Genomic DNA, 16,357 nt, shown 5'->3' with positions numbered 1-16,357 from the left:
TCTTCTGCCTCCTCCTGCTTCATCTTCTTCTTCTTCCTCAGCTCCAGTCTTCTTCTTCTTGAATGGAAAATTAGGGTTTCTTGATTTAAAATTTTAATTAGTAACCTCCAATTTGTTAATGGCTACTTCATTAGCTACTTCAACATCTTCATTGTTATTACCGGAAGTATCATTTCTACAAACACAAACACTTCGTAGAATCCGAATTTCATTGTCTAGATTTCATCATTCTAAGAGAGTTTTGAATTTCAGATTGAGAGCAAGTAGAGAAGATGGAGGTGTAGCTGTTAAAGAGGAAGAAGTGAGACAGAATTTGAATGGTTCTGCTGTTTATTTGAATGGGAATGGTAATGGAAGTTATAAGAAGATTTCTACTTCTAATGGGAGTTTGAATGGGAATGGAAGTGTAAATGGGAGTTTAATGAAGTATGGAAATAGTAAGGTTGTGGAGAATGAATTGAAAGCCAAGAAGGAGGAGGATGGAAGGAAGCAGAAAATTGAAGATATTGGCGAAGAAGAAGCTTGGTTTAAGCAAGGTGGAAGAGATAAGCTTGAGGTACAAAAATTGTCTTCTCTTGCATTCAATTTGGAAATTGGAAATGTTTGAATTCAATTTTGTGAGTGATTATCAAATTGCAATAGTTTAAATTTGGATTAGTGAAAATACATAGGACTGTTGCGAATGCTAGGTTAATTATCCAAATTATACAAAAATGTTCCAGATACTTATGATTGTTAAATGTAACAGTAGTGTGTGAATTTAAGTCCTCGCCAATATTGTATTTGTATGCTGGTGTATAAGGAGGTGGATGTATCAATTTGGTTGAAGTGATTAAGGAGGTGGCTGTAGTTTGTAGACGCATGAAGCTGAAATCGATAGTTAGATAAACGTTTGATGGTATATCATATGCATTAACGGTTTGCTCTCCACAGCCAATGCCTTTTGACGTCTTTCGCTGTGGAACTGTGAATGTCTTTGGCTTACTGTCTTAAAAACGTAATTAATGTTCATTATTCTGGTGGGAGAATGCATTAGTTACTATAACAATAAGCATTCTCGTGTGTCATCTACTTAAATCGTGCTAATTTGTGGTAAATTTATGGTGTTTTACAGGTTTCTGTTGCACCTGGTGGTCGTTGGAATAAATTCAAAACTTACTCAACCATACAAAGAAGTTTGGAAATATGGGGTTTTGTTATATCATTTCTCTTCAAGGCTTGGTTTAACAACCAAAAATTTGCCTATCGAGGCAAGTCCATGTATTTTTTTTTCCTGTGTTGTATTTCAAAATTAAGAATCTACACTCAATACATCAATTCTTTTTTAGTGATGTTTGGTGTTCCAGTTTCTTATTTCGAGCTGGGATTGGTAAATTTATTCTTGCAACTGTCTACGGTAAGTTTTAACTGATGGTTTATTACTTGCAGGAGGAATGACTGAAGCAAAAAAAGTTCTGCGGAGAAAAACACTTGCTAAGTGGTTAAAGGAAAGCATTTTGAGACTTGGCCCTACATTTATCAAGATCGGCCAACAATTCTCCACAAGGGTGGATATTCTTGCTCAGGAATACGTTGATCAGTTGTCTGAACTCCAGGTCAATTTTTTTCCTGGAAATATTATTAATGCATGCTAAGACTACAATTTTTTTTTCATATGGACTATGGACTTCAAAAAATAATTGTGAACATGTACTTGTTTACGCAATTTTGTTCCCCTGTCACATAAGATGCAAAACGGTGAGGTGTAGAACTGGGAGAGATTAGAGTGAAATCACTACTACAATTACCAGGACAAATTCTCTTATAGTTATTACATACTGGCATTTTGGAATCACTAAAACAACTTCCGGGAGGATAATAATAACTGATAAGTGGTAGCACCTTGCTTTTTTATGTTAGTTATTTAAGTATTATTTTATCAATCATTTGGTAATATTACCAATTGACATCGATGCTATTACGATCCCTTTTGCAATTAATAATGCTTTTTAGTTATGACCTGTGATTTTAGCTCATTGCCCCGTTGGGGTTTGCTTAAGCATAAACTTACTAAAATCACATGTTAATTTCATTTATACTTTACTCTTTCTCCTGATTTTTTCATGTATGATATCTTTCCAGCATTTGTTTAGTCTAAATTTTCATTTCTTGCCTGTTTCAATGCAGGACCAAGTTCCACCATTCCCATCTAAAACTGCTGTGTCTATAATAGAAGAAGAACTTGGAGGCCCAGTGAACGATATTTTTGATAGATTTGATTTTGAGCCAATAGCCGCTGCTAGTCTTGGTATGTTGATTAACTTTTGAATTTAGTTACTTACTGTGTATGTAGTTGGTTTTCAATAACCAAACTACACTGGAACCTCTTAAACAAACAGTTCTGCTTTCTGACATTTTCAGTTGGTCCCAGTATGATTCTTGGGCTATTTATAAATTATATTAATGTATTATTCTCTATTTGACGAACTAGAAGAAGGGAAATGTCCAATAGTAGTAAGTGTTTCTTTGTTGGACGCCAAAGTATTTAGAAGACTCAGAACGACATCAATATGTATATTGATGGTTTATAACCGATGAGGCGAAGACTCTTTTTATGGCGTTCCAGTATTCAGGACCAGAATAGGAATCCAATAGGGTTGTATTCTCGATATATGGGTAGCACCATTAGCAACAAATGAAGCAGACCGAGTCTACATTGCTGTCAGTAACCTCATTATGATCCTAAACATTTTAGACGTTTCTGTCTTCACTTAGCAAGTACAAGTTTTCCATAGCGAAGTAGTTCAGAGAGTCTTGATTTGTCGATATATCTGCTTTAATATTTTGTAGAACGATGTTCTCTTGTTCGTTTGCTCGGTATATAAGCCTGATAAATGAAAATCACATGTTTCTCCTTTCACAGGCCAGGTGCATCGTGCAAGGTTGAAGAATGAAGAAGTTGTGATTAAAGTACAAAGGCCCGGTCTCAAGGATCTATTTGACATTGATTTAAAAAACTTGAGGGTTAGTACAGATTCAATACGAGATATTACATTTTTCATAAATTACTCTTTGATTCAAAATTGTTTACTATGCTGATTTATATTACCTGCAAGCTGCCCAGTTTCATTTCGCTTTGCTATGTCTCTCATGCTTGCTTTCACGCAAGCTAGTTCTTTTAACTACTTCGTACTCTTTTCTGGCCTCTTTTTATATTTCCACATCTCTTGCCTTCTGAGAAAAGGGTGTTCGCTGCAAAAGCTAGTAAACTTAGTCTCCATAAAATCATTATAATCACGGAAGATTGTGGGTGATTCTTAAATAAAGTAAAATAATTCTCAAAGGGACGGCTTTTTACTTCTCTGTTCATCTCTTAATGGACTTTGCAAAATCTTGCTTTCTTTTAATTTTCAAGCAACTTTTATTTCCTGAGGATAGATATATGTCGCTTCTGAAAAATATCTGTAGGATCTTAATTCTGTTCAATATGCAAAAGTGTGGTCACATCTCAATCATTAATATTCGAGGGCTATGACGAATCATAAATGGTCACACTGCATATTCCTTAGGTACATGGTTCAATAGTTAAAGGATTCTGGCATCACAGACAAAAATCAATGTGGTGTAGAATTGTAATTATTGATGTATTCCACTTATATAGATTTAGTCTGTAAATGACTCTTGATGTACAATTGGAAATATCGTTATGTGAAACTAGCATTGACTTGTATATACATGGTATGCTGTCTTAAACAGGTCATAGCCGAATATCTACAGAAGATTGATCCAAAGTCAGATGGTGCCAAGAGGGACTGGGTTGCTATCTATGATGAGTGCGCGAATGTCTTGTATCAGGTTTGCTCCCCCTTGATGTTTTTTTTAATAGTGAAATGCAACAATGATGCAGGAAATAAGTTACTTTTAAAAGCCTTCATGCCCTAGGCGTGTTCAATGAGGTCAAGTTTGTAATAAGCTAATTATATACAAGGACTGTTGTTGATGTTCATGGTGCAAAGTAACTTCTTAAAATAGTTTAGTTAAGCTTTGAAAGAAATAAACATTCGACTATGAAGACAACTCTATCACTTATCTAGTTTCGAGGTTCTTGTTATCACCCGCAATCCAGAATAACCTATAGCTTCAAATAATTTTTTTTTTAACTGCTGTGTAAGTCAAATTCGAAGGTGTGTAAGGTTAATTTACTTGCTTGATATGTGCACAACAGCAAAAAAAGGATCAAATGAAGTATCATGATGTCTTGTAACTTCATCTGAAAAACTGCATGGATTATGCACTTTGACTCCAGTTACTGTTGGGCTGCTCCGTGGAGTTTGCAACATTTTATAAAGATACCTAATTTTATCAGGGTTGATTTCAGGAAATTGATTATACTCAAGAAGCTACTAATGCAGAACTGTTCGCAAGTAACTTCAAAGACATGGATTACGTGAAAGTTCCATCAATATACTGGAAATACACCACTCCACAGGTTCGAACCTTTACAAACAACTCAAGCTTTAACTTGCGCTGATTAGATTCTGGCTCCACTATATAAAATATATTTCCACTTTATTTTATGGATCTCTGCATCTTGGTTGTAGGTTTTGACTATGGAGTATGTTCCTGGGATAAAGATAAATAGAATAAAAGCTCTAGATCAGTTAGGTGTTGATCGCAAAAAGTAAGTATAGCCTTCTGTTATATTTGTGTCAATTCATGTAGCATATGAGAGTTGACTTGTCGCAATTTCAAGTTTCAACCGAGAGCTGAAGTTTACTGCTACAAGCAATATAAGTTGTTTCTCCTTTGCAGGTTGGGAAGATATGCTGTTGAGTCTTACTTGGAGCAGATACTATCTCATGGTTTTTTCCATGCTGACCCTGTAAGTTCGAATACGCCTTCATTCATTCACAGTTCTAGATTATATAGTATAACTGATTCAGGAAAGTTTAACTTACAAAATTTAGACGGACCTTCTATTCAAAGCATACTCAGGAAAACCTTTAAGAGTTTCGATTGCTTTCTGTTTCAGTTACCTATTAAATGGCCCCTAACAATTTTCTCGACCTTGCGGTGTTAGAACTCAACTTACCCGAGGCCGTTCTGTGTTCGTCTGGTTCAATAAGTTGTGCATTTTGCTTGCACAGAATACATAATCTTTGCTTTCTGCCTTTCGGTGTCAACTTTGCCTTGGTCTAGTTGAGCTGAGTATGGCAAACACGAGCATTATTTTTGTTTAATATTGGCATCTGATTTACGAACATTGACTGACAGTTTAACCATGTGAAAATGGTCATCTATTGGTCATGCATTATTGAATCATGTGGTCCTCATGGTGATTATTTTAGTTTGTTATTTTGTTTTACAAATTGGAACTACAATGAGTAACATTTTGGAAGCCCGATGGTAGGTTGTACCTAACTTGGTGTTTCTCTTTGCAGCACCCTGGAAATATTGCTGTTGATGATGTGAATGGAGGTAGGCTCATCTTCTATGACTTCGGGATGATGGGAAGGTAGTCACTAGCTTCCATATGAACTTTCACCATAAAGATGCTTGACAAGTTCAATCTTATTGTTCAAAGTGCTGAATCCCAAAATCATTTTTGCATTAAGCCATTGATAGAATAACGTATCCTGGAATTGTGCAGCATAAGTCCAAACATCAGGGAAGGCTTACTGGAAGCATTTTATGGTGTTTATGAAAAGGATCCAGATAGGGTAGGTCTATTTACCTTTTACCAGATGTTATATGGGAGGGCAGCGGGTTTGTTTTTGCATCTCCGAGGCTTTCTGGTAACCAATCTTTTCTGAAATCAGCTTACAAAAGATGAATCTGCTTCTTCCTGCAGGTGCTTCAGTCTATGGTTCAGATGGGTGTCCTTGTACCTACCGGAGATTTGACAGCTGTCAGACGAACAGCCCAGTTCTTTCTTAACACGTAGGTTACATAATGGGATATGTAAACAACGGAAACAATGGTTTTTGGCGCAGCTGTTCTCTTCAACCATTTAGTAACCAATAAAACTCATCTTTCTTACAGTTTTGAAGAGCGCCTTGCAGCACAAAGAAAAGAGAAAGAAGAACTTGCAGCAGCAGAAGCAGTAGTGGGCTTTAAACAGCCTTTGAGCAAGGAAGAAAAGATAGCGAAAAAGAAGCAACGCCTTGCTGCAATTGGTAATGCTATCTGGAATTGTTGTTTAACTTGTATCACTGAAACACTAAACTGAGCTTTATGCTAGACGTAAGACTTCGTTTTCATGGAATCTCTATTCATTAGAGTTATAGAAGAAAGAAATTCAATCATCCTGATTTGTAGACAGAAAACCTAGTAGTCATTTATTCGGCGCCTTTATGTTTATCTCCTCACTTGCTTATGAGTTCAACAACCTAGGGAGTCAAATGATATCTTTGTGCATTGAACTTTTAGCCTACCATCTTTCAGTTTATCTTTAAATATCGATTTACGGTCTACATGTTAATTAGATTTTATGTTTCGATTGAATATTTGGGATAGTTCAAAAATCGAGGCATAGTAACAGAAAGTCAGAAACGTACTGTTGCGTTTTAGAACATATCACCTCAATTTATTGATACAAACACGGAAATTACACTTGAACTTTGAATGTTGATCCTATAAGCTTAGAATTTACTCTGAGTGCAAGGTCGCTGTTACTCAACATTGTTATTATCTGTTTCAGGAGAAGATCTTCTGTCTATTGCTGCTGACCAACCTTTTCGCTTCCCTGCCACCTTCACATTTGTCGTCCGTGCATTTTCAGGTACAACCCTTAACTAACCCATCTATTCATGCTATATAGTATAATTTGTGAGCATCATTCTCAGAAAGTAATTTCCTTCCTTGCAGTATTAGATGGTATTGGGAAGGGCCTTGACCCTCGATTTGACATAACAGAAATTGCTAAACCGTGAGTTTTTCCCTATCGAACATGTTTTTCTGATAGGCTGATGAAAACTTCTGATATTATTGTTTACACGTCCTTTGCATATGTCTTATGTGTGATATGTTGTGTTTGATAGTTATGCACTGGAGTTGCTAAGATTTCGGGAGGCTGGTGTTGAAGTTGCCATAAAGGCAAGCTTCTAAAAATCTTTTACATTGTGCTGTTGTAAAAATCTTCTTCATGATGATGTGACTCTCATTTGAAAACATACTTCAGGACTTCAAGAAGAGATGGGAGCGACAGAACCAAGCCTTTTACAACTTATTTAGGCAGGCTGACAGAGTTGAAAAACTTGCTCAAGTTATTCAACGTCTGGTAAGAGATTAACATCTCTCAGTTATCAAGTTTTATGCTTTATGTTTTGGGCTTGTAATCAATTTCATTTTCTTCTCTGGTTTCAGGAGCAAGGAGATTTGAAGCTCCGAGTTCGTGCATTAGAGTCTGAAAGGTCCTTCTTACGTGTCGCCGCGATGCAGAAGACTATTGGAAGTGTGAGTCTAATTGGATTCCAATCTCATGTTATATTACAAGCTCTGTTCACATTGTTGGTTTCATATTCAGCCCAATTGTGTTGTTTCAGACTCAGTTGGCCAGTTAGCTGGTTTCACATTACCAATCATGAATGGAAATTCTCAATTGATGTACTAATATCATTTCCCATAGGCCATAACTAACTACTAGCATAGAAGACAAATTTGTTTTTCTGATTACATTAATTATTATATTAGATCCATCGAATAAGACAGGTAAATTAAGAGAAAATTATATAGAAATTAATATTCTGATGCTCCATTTGATTGATAAACAGGCGGTAGCTGCTGGAAGTCTGGTTAACCTTGCTACCATTCTGTATTTCAATTCTGTTCGGGTTAGTCATTCACATATTTTCATTCAAATTTTTTCTGGCAACTACCTTCAGGCATGGTTTGCTTTTATATTCTGATAAATGGTTTGCTTGATTAGATGCCTGCTGTAGCGACATATATGTTCACCGCATTTTTCAGCATACAAGTCCTCTTTGGCCTTCTAAAGGTCAAAAAGTTGGACCAGCAAGAGAGGCTGATAACTGGCACAGCTTAAATATGTGAGTAACACTTCTTGCGTTCGTATTTGTTTTCATTATCAGGTTATGCCTTTTTTTAAAAACAAATTTTGTACCTAACATTCTCTTCTATGGGTGGAGCTTCAGCTTTTTGCTGGAAAGTCCATCTTGTTTAGGTTTGGAAACAAGTTCATATTGTGGAAAGAGAAATCTACGAACTTGTGATGGGGTATAAAGAGGAGTTTCTACGCCAACATGGAGTATGAATTTGAGGGTATGTTTTGTTTACTGATACCCTCTACTTTTCATGAAGTCATTCTTCACTTGCGGCCATGGGTTCTCACTTCTCACAGAGCACTGTATAGTCTCCTATATATATGATTGCATATGATAAGCTCATTTTCTGTCTAAGCTTAGAAAATAATCAACTTTGTAAATTAATTGCATCACTATATCAATGGGGATTGCTCCCAAATACTAGCTTCAGCTTAGGTTAAATTATATTAGGCCTTTGTTCTGAGTATTATGTAAACCTTGATGGTACTTGCTCACCATCCATATGGTACGTCTTGTTGCTAAAATATGTATCCAAACAACAGTTAGTTTGTTGTATTATAAACTTATGTATTTATCTGAATCTTTGAAATATACATTTTTTTTCATTCCCCTGAATTGCTTCTTTTCAGGTCATTTGTACATAAACACAAATTTCACTATGAAGACGTGCCAAAATCCCAGAAAGTGGTTGATGCAATGGTTGATTTCCCATGACCCCGACCAGATTCTAACCCACATAACTTCACCACCTTTCCAAAACTCTGGATCAATATCTTCGATACCTTGAAGAGTTTCAGAGTCTTTCTGGACAACAAAGGCTAACTGTTTTTGAAAAATAAGTATTTCTGAACAACAAAGGCTAACTCTTTTTGAAAAATAAGAGATCCTTGTTTTCTTTGTCAGATGTCTGAGAGGGGGAGAGAATAATATGTCCTTTGTTCTGTCCTCCCGTCATTTGGTTGATGGTTTCATTAGAGGCAGATTTAGTATTTGTCTGATTACTAAACATATCTGCCGTTGAGCTCCCGCAAATTTTGGTGATGAGACAGGGAATGCCAAGATTTTTGTTTGATCCAACAAGAGTAGAATACTAAGAACTGTTAATTATATGATTAAGGATTATTCCAAAGATCAATTTGTTTATCTCCTTCTAAAAGAAAGTAGACAAACTCTGCGAACTCTTTGTCTAAGTGTGACCTATCTCTTGTGCTTGCAAAGAATGGCATTAGCAAGCTTCCCAAAAACCCTTAAGTCAAAGGAGACCTCTTTAAGCACTTGACCCTTTCGTCTTCCAAAGAATAAATGACTCATCTGTTTGTTAACCACTCTTCTTATCTCAAGAGGTTAATTAAAGATATTCTTGTTGAGCTTGACAAAGGATTTTTTATTTAAAATAAATTAAACTCCTTTGTCGGGGTAAGATCTTCCAAGATCTGGATTAACAAGTTAACCAGATCAAGTCAAACAAAATTATCATATTTAGGTACCGAAGAATACCACCAAATGATAGCTTTTCGATCTTAATACGACTATCCAATCAATCGTTAGATAAACGAGATCTAGTCAGATCCCAGTGGCTCAAGTTTGTGCACTAAGCAAATCACAAAGATACAAAAACAATAAGAAAATCTTCTTATCTTCAAACCTTCAATAATATTCTTCTATACATGCACAATAACAAACTTAATTCCAACTTATGATCGATCACGCACAGAACGGAGTCTGTTAACAATGGGTGATCACAAGTCAACGCCAGATCTAAAATCAGATCTGAACTATCGCTAATCTCTTGATCTAGTTTGAGTCACTTTATGTCAGAAGAGAAGGATCTCAAGAATAATCAAACTAGGTGCAATCAAGAGTTAACAACCGTTAGTCAATCAAATCAATAATCGAAAACTAAAATAACAATGCAAGTCTAGTTCCCACCAACGGTACTATCTAAACGCTTCTTGATCCCAAAGAAGTCTTTAATCTAGCGGACATAAGAGATTTCGCCTAATTATGTTACTTTCCTCTCATAGATAGTACAACGAGTAGTACTATTAGTAGGCTACAACAGTGACTACGAAACGAAGTGCCTGCTTCAGGATAAGTTTGTAAGAAGGAAAAACTTCACTATTTATAGACCAAAGTAGTTTTAACACCAAGGAATTTCTATAACCAAAGATATTCTTAAGATATGCAATAAAAAACCTAAATTCGGTTTTATCTCCAACAAATATCCAAATGTATAACCGAAGTCCCTCTTGGACAACTCAATATTATCTAGCACTTAACTAATATATCTTTCCGGAGATATGTTTTTCTTACTGGTAACACAAAACATATGAATTCGAAAATCTCAAAAAGATTCTCTACTATTTCGGTTTGGAATCTCACCTTGAGTATCAAGGAATATCTTTGATCAATTAATAAATCAGATTTCAGCTCATGTTCAAATTACTCATTATGTCGACATCTTGAACTTTTCTATTTTGCAAACCCAATTTCCAAGATCACACATACCCTAAAGTGTACGTGACTATAGAAATCAATTTTGCATATTGGGACCGGTTCTACCTTTGACTCCAAACATAGGTTAGAATCGGTTCTACCTTGACTCCCAACATAAATTAGGATCATTTCTACCTTGATTCCCTATATAGGTTAGGATAGGTCCAACCTTAGATCTTCAATGAAAACTGGACATTCAATCCTATTGTTTTCGTTCAACTATGAAACAAGTTCGTAAGTATACTTCCTTAAACTCATGTAATTAAACATAGTTTTCTTGGGATGAAATCAAACCTATGTTCACTACACAATCTAGTAACGAGTTACAAAAATTATACAATGTCGCACTTACGAATTTCAAAAGATAAGCATTAATTATATTTCGTAATATAATATATATCAATAAAAAAATTCATAATTATTGATATATTTTTTCTTGACACTTTGATCGTAATAAGATGATCGAGTCTCTAATACTACTAGAGTTTCATGTATATAATTTCACAAGTTATGTTTTCAATCTAAAATGACTTGAAAGCTTACGATACAGAAATGGAAGCAAGTCAAGTCATGTATTACTAACCTCAAGTGGAAGGATGATGTCTTCGTGTATGTCGATACGTCTACGGATTCTTTAGGTCTTCAGAGTAATACTTGAATGTCTAAACATTTTTTGACTTCCTAGTCTAGCCTAACGAAGTTGAATCTAGTAATCTAATCAAGCGACTTATGAGATCTGATACTAAAATATGACAACCAACCTTGACATTCTAACGCTTGGCGGGTTCAACCAAGCAGCGCTCTAGCAGTACCCATTTATCACAACATAATCTCTAAGAGAAAGGATGGTGGAATATACTCATTCCCATTAAAATCTAGTGAGAGACTACGATATGGTTTTTGGATCATTGAGAGAAAATATAACAAATTAAGCGAATCTAGTAATCTAATCAAGCGACTTATGAGATCTGATACTAAAATATGACAACCAACCTTGACATTCTAACGCTTGGCGGGTTCAACCAAGCAGCGCTCTAGCAGTACCCATTTATCACAACATAATCTCTAAGAGAAAGGATGGTGGAATATACTCATTCCCATTAAAATCTAGTGAGAGACTACGATATGGTTTTTGGATCATTGAGAGAAAATATAACAAATTAAGAGGCACATAATAAGCCGCTTGGAGGGAAAATACCTTGAAGAGGCTGATCATCAGCCGCTTGAGCGAGAAAAAATATCACTCAAGCAGCTAATCATGCGCCTCTCCAAATATTCCTTGTTTATTTATTTTTAGTTAAAGTTTTTGACTTTACCCTAAAGCGACTAACCACGTGCCGTCCAATAATTATTTTTACCTCCAAGTGGCTGATCAAGTGACTCTCAAAGTCCATTGTGACACATTCCTTCATACGAAGGAATGTTAAAAGAGTTGGGTTAAAGTGGTTTTCTGCACTACCCATAATAGCACCTAATTTGATCATTTTTGATCAAAGTCTTTCAATTTGAATGAGAGTTCTCATTATAGACCTTGCTCCAAGAAAATCCACTGTGTGAGCAATATTATAACAGAGATACCAAGTGGAAAACATAACTTATTGAGGTACATTTACGTGGAAAGCTTAGTAAACCATCATCATGAACAACATTGTAACAAGGTTTGAAAAAGTTGTATTACCAGGGATCTATGACAAAGAATTTTCACCTTCATCAGATAAACTAGAATTGCTGATAAGTTGTAGTAGTTCAGTCGCCATATCCACTTCAGCACCTTTAAGAGGTCCGGAGAAGTTAAAATATCAAGAAGGCATGTTGCAATATATTACCATCTCCCTTAATAGGTTGTTTGGATACCAGAAGCAGAAGTGCTTCTTCTTATGAACTTCTAGAAGTAACTTCTGAGAAGTTGAAAAGTTAGGTTGGAAACTACCTAGCTTATAAGTTGAAAAGTTAAGAAGCAAGTTTGGAAAATTAACAAAGACAGAAGTCAAAACATCATTGTTATTGTTATGTTTATTAGTATTGAAAATTGTTAATTTTGACACAACTATACATTTAATCGTGAAATATATATACGTGTAACCTTCATCGATAAATATCAAACATAATGTTTTTAGAAATCTTAATAATTAAAGTGATAAAAAGTTAAATAAATCTTTTACATACGCAAACAATAATGCAAGGACATGCGCACCTGAAGTTCTTGGTAGAAGCAACCATGGGACTCTATACAAGGATACCCTAGATAGTGGACACATGTTGACAGTGAAGTGGTTGCGAGTAGGCCCGTTAAAGCATAAGAAGGAATTCACAAAGGAACCAAATTTTTTTTGGATCTAAACATTATTTCTCTGAGGACATATTATTGGGGCCTTAGAAAACATGAAAGACTGATTCTAGCAGATTATTTTCTTGGAGATAGCTTGTGCATATTATTCAGTTTACAAGAATCAAGCTACATATCTAGTAGACAATCTTAGTTTGAGATCTCAAGTTTTTAATACAGTACGAGTTTTATGTATTGTTGACAACCTTAAGTTAAGATCTTCTTCTTCTTCTTCTTCTCAGCTTATCTTTACCCTACCATCTTCCAGTTTATCTCTTTTTATATATTTACTGTCGACATGTTAATTAGATTTTATGTTTCGATTGAGTATTTGGGATAGTTGAAAAATCGAGGCATTGTAACAGAAACGTACCATTTGATTTTAGAACATATCACCTCAATTTATTGATACAAACAAGACAAAAACACTTGAACTTTGAATATTGATCCTTTAATCTTAGTATTTACACTTTGAGTATAGGATTATTTTTACTCAACATTGTTATTGTCTGTTTCAGGAGAAGATCTGATGTCTATTGCTACTGGTCAACCTTTTCGCTTCCCTGTCACCTTCACATTTGTCGTCCGAGCATTTTCTAGTACATCCGTTAACTAACCTATCTGGTCATTGATATAAAGTAATGTATGAGCATGATTCTCAGAAATTAATTTCCATTCTTGCAGTATTAGATGGTATCGGGAAGGGTCTTGACCCTCGATTCAACATCACAGAAATTGCCAAGCCGTGAGTTTTTCCCTATCGACCAGTTCTTCCGATAAGCTAATGCAAATTTCTGATATTACTGTCAATGCATCCTTTGTATATCTCTTATGTGTGATATGATGTGTTTTCCAGCTATGCACCGGAGTTGCTAAGGTTTGGGGAGGCTGGTGTTGAGGTTGTCATAAAGGAAAGCTTCTGAAAAACTCTTTTTCATTGTGTTATTATATATAATAGGTGTGACGCCCGTGCTCTGCATGGGCCCAGATATTTACAGAAAATATGTATGTTTTATTGCTGGTGTAATTTTTGGGTAAAAAATAAAATTTGGATATATATAGTTGTTACGCCTGTGCGTTGCACGATCCTAAATGTTTTGAAGATAAAAGTACGTATTGGTGAATAAAAATAGGCTTATGGTTCATGGTTAGATTTTTTTAAAATATTTTGCTGCCGTAAAATAAAGATAGATTCTTTTTTACTCGTGAAGTATTTTCTTCACTCAAGATCTTTTTTTTTTACCCCTGGAGTATTTTTCTTTTACTCAAGTATTTTTTTCTTTTACCCTTGAAATACTTTTTTTAACTCAAGATAGGCCATATTCAAGGGAATAAATTAATAAACGGGTAGAAAGATAAAAAAGATAGTACCCATGAAGTATTTTTTTACTCAATATTTTTTTTCTTTTACCCGTGATTTTTTTTATTTTATTCAAGATATATTTTAGGTTTGCACGTGAAGAATCCTTTATTTTAATAAACAGGTAGAAAGAAAAAAAAACTACCTTAACCATGAGGTAAGATTTTTTTTACTTAAGGTATTATTTTTGTTATTTAAGGAATTATTTTCGGGTGGGACCGATAAGATTTTTTTTTATCTAAGGTATTTTTTGAAAATTTCTGAGGAACCCAAGTTTGAATCCTCTCTCTTTTTTAAACCCATCAATAAGATTGTATATATTTCTAGCCCAAAATCAAAGATGTACGGTTATGATTAATAGTTTTAGATTAAATATAGATTTTCAAACTTTCAACATGACAATTTTAACCTTTATCCATTATGTACCATTGAGAAAAGGACAATAAAAAAAATCATTAATTTATGGTCAAATAATCATGGGCGTATTTGTGGGATGGTCGTTAGTTGTATTTGAATTCTTGACCGATTAATTAGGCTTAAATAACGATAATTAAGGTTTAATTAAGGATAATCAATACTGATGACAAATATCCTTTACGTCATGTCATGGCTATACCTAATATACTTGATCGTTGTAGCACAAAATTACTCATAATAACCAACACCGTCTTCCTTACTCAACTTATTGAGTCTTGTCTCTTTTTCCTAGTTTTTCGTTCTCTGTTTTCCATCACACTTCATGTTACAATAAAAAAACAAAAGAAATCTATCACACCTTCCTAGTACTTTTGTGTTTATCATTCATTATTAGGTTTATGAGTATCATTTAGTTGATCATCTCTTCACGGCATTATGTACTTTTTTACTGTTTTGGATCTTTAGTTGCGATCATATCTCTAAAAGACTAGCTACTGCGAATTTTCCAATCCACATCTGCGGATGTTGATAATGAACTGGTAGATGATTGCAATTTTCGCTAGCTATGAAATGTGAAAAATTACTAGTTTCATCATTAGAGCTTCTCCAATGGTTATATGGTCAGCTTCACATGTGGTATTGTGGGAAGACATCCTTTATCCTATATTCCAACTATTTTTCCTAAATATAAGGTATAAAAAAAATCTTTCTCCAGTCCATTTGCATTTTGACCCTCTTTTTACCTAACTGTAATCGTATTTATCCTATGAGAATAATAAAGATTGAGAATAATAAAGATTGAATTCGAAAAATAAAAAGAAGAAAAAAAATCTCATTCTGCCGCGGGAAACCTTATTCAGTACGTCCATTATTCTACAGGTCATTCTCCTTCCACCAGTCCATACTTTCACCTTCACCTATGCCCATTTCTGTCGTTATACCTCAAGCACATGAAAATAGAAAACCTTAAAGATGCAGTCAATAGCTCATTCTTTATACATTTTAGAGCTTTACAAACATGGCCTTAGACACAATATACAACCAGTTCAGAATAAAAAAAGCAAATAGATACTATCGGTTCTCCCCAATACCAATCAACCTTGGTGATGATATTATCTGATTCTCTGTATCATTATTAACAACAAAATAACTATAAAAGGGAGAACATTGAAAGTATTAACTGCTGAAATTTAATTTATTAATCATCCATGGATTCGATTAATTTGTAAGAGAAGAGGTATTGATAATAGAATGAAAATACAGTTCCCGATCGATTCACATCAGAAACCAGATAGTCTAATGTCGCTGGATGAAAAACGAGAGGGAAAAAAAGTTTTCACTAACGAAGGAGTAAGGAAAAAATATTCGTTAATATATGCTGAAATTAAATTAAATTTATTTTTAATATAAAAATGCTGATTAGGATAGATATAAATCCTCTTGGTGAACCTCTGAAACAAGAGACTCTCATCACTTCCTATTTTGAAGGCCACATAGGATTTTTTCACATTTTGGGAAAAAAACGTTTCTAATAGAATCCTCTAAAGTTAATGTGAAGATGATGTGGAAGGTGGTTATGATTACATCATTTACATGATCCTCGGGTTTTAAAGGATCTCTTCTAGATGTGGATAATCCTAATCAGCAATTTTGTTCTAAAAAAAATGGTAAAGCGGTTATATTTAGAGAGCCTAAAATATTTGGAAAAATAATATT

General features: G+C 34.6%; 1 protein-coding gene across 2 annotated transcripts; it reads left to right on the top strand.

Moving 5' to 3' along the window:
- Positions 1-9,016, top strand: LOC113286981 (protein ACTIVITY OF BC1 COMPLEX KINASE 8, chloroplastic-like). 2 transcript variants are annotated; one of them, XR_003329628.1, is made up of 22 exons: positions 1-556; positions 1,115-1,250; positions 1,429-1,595; positions 2,167-2,287; positions 2,903-3,003; positions 3,736-3,834; positions 4,358-4,468; positions 4,581-4,660; positions 4,792-4,861; positions 5,421-5,494; positions 5,630-5,699; positions 5,831-5,919; positions 6,022-6,155; positions 6,680-6,760; positions 6,847-6,907; positions 7,020-7,074; positions 7,160-7,258; positions 7,345-7,434; positions 7,752-7,811; positions 7,907-8,027; positions 8,133-8,259; positions 8,672-9,016. XR_003329628.1 is itself a non-coding variant. In XM_026535637.1 (21 exons), the coding sequence occupies exons 1-20, from the start codon at positions 119-121 to the stop codon at positions 8,021-8,023; spliced, it is 2,253 nt and encodes a 750-aa protein (XP_026391422.1). In that variant the 5' UTR covers positions 1-118; the 3' UTR covers positions 8,024-8,027; positions 8,133-8,657. The 2 variants fall into 2 exon arrangements, 1 of the variants encoding a protein (XP_026391422.1); XM_026535637.1 differs by lacking the exon at positions 8,672-9,016 and having other exon boundaries at positions 8,133-8,657.
- Positions 9,017-16,357: the final 7,341 nt, after the last annotated feature.

Source organism: Papaver somniferum, chromosome 6 (genome assembly GCF_003573695.1).
Source record: "Papaver somniferum cultivar HN1 chromosome 6, ASM357369v1, whole genome shotgun sequence".
Taxonomy (NCBI): Eukaryota; Viridiplantae; Streptophyta; class Magnoliopsida; order Ranunculales; family Papaveraceae; genus Papaver; species Papaver somniferum.
The sequence above is the reverse complement of the archived record's forward strand: the minus strand, read 5'-3'. Positions and strand labels throughout refer to the sequence as shown.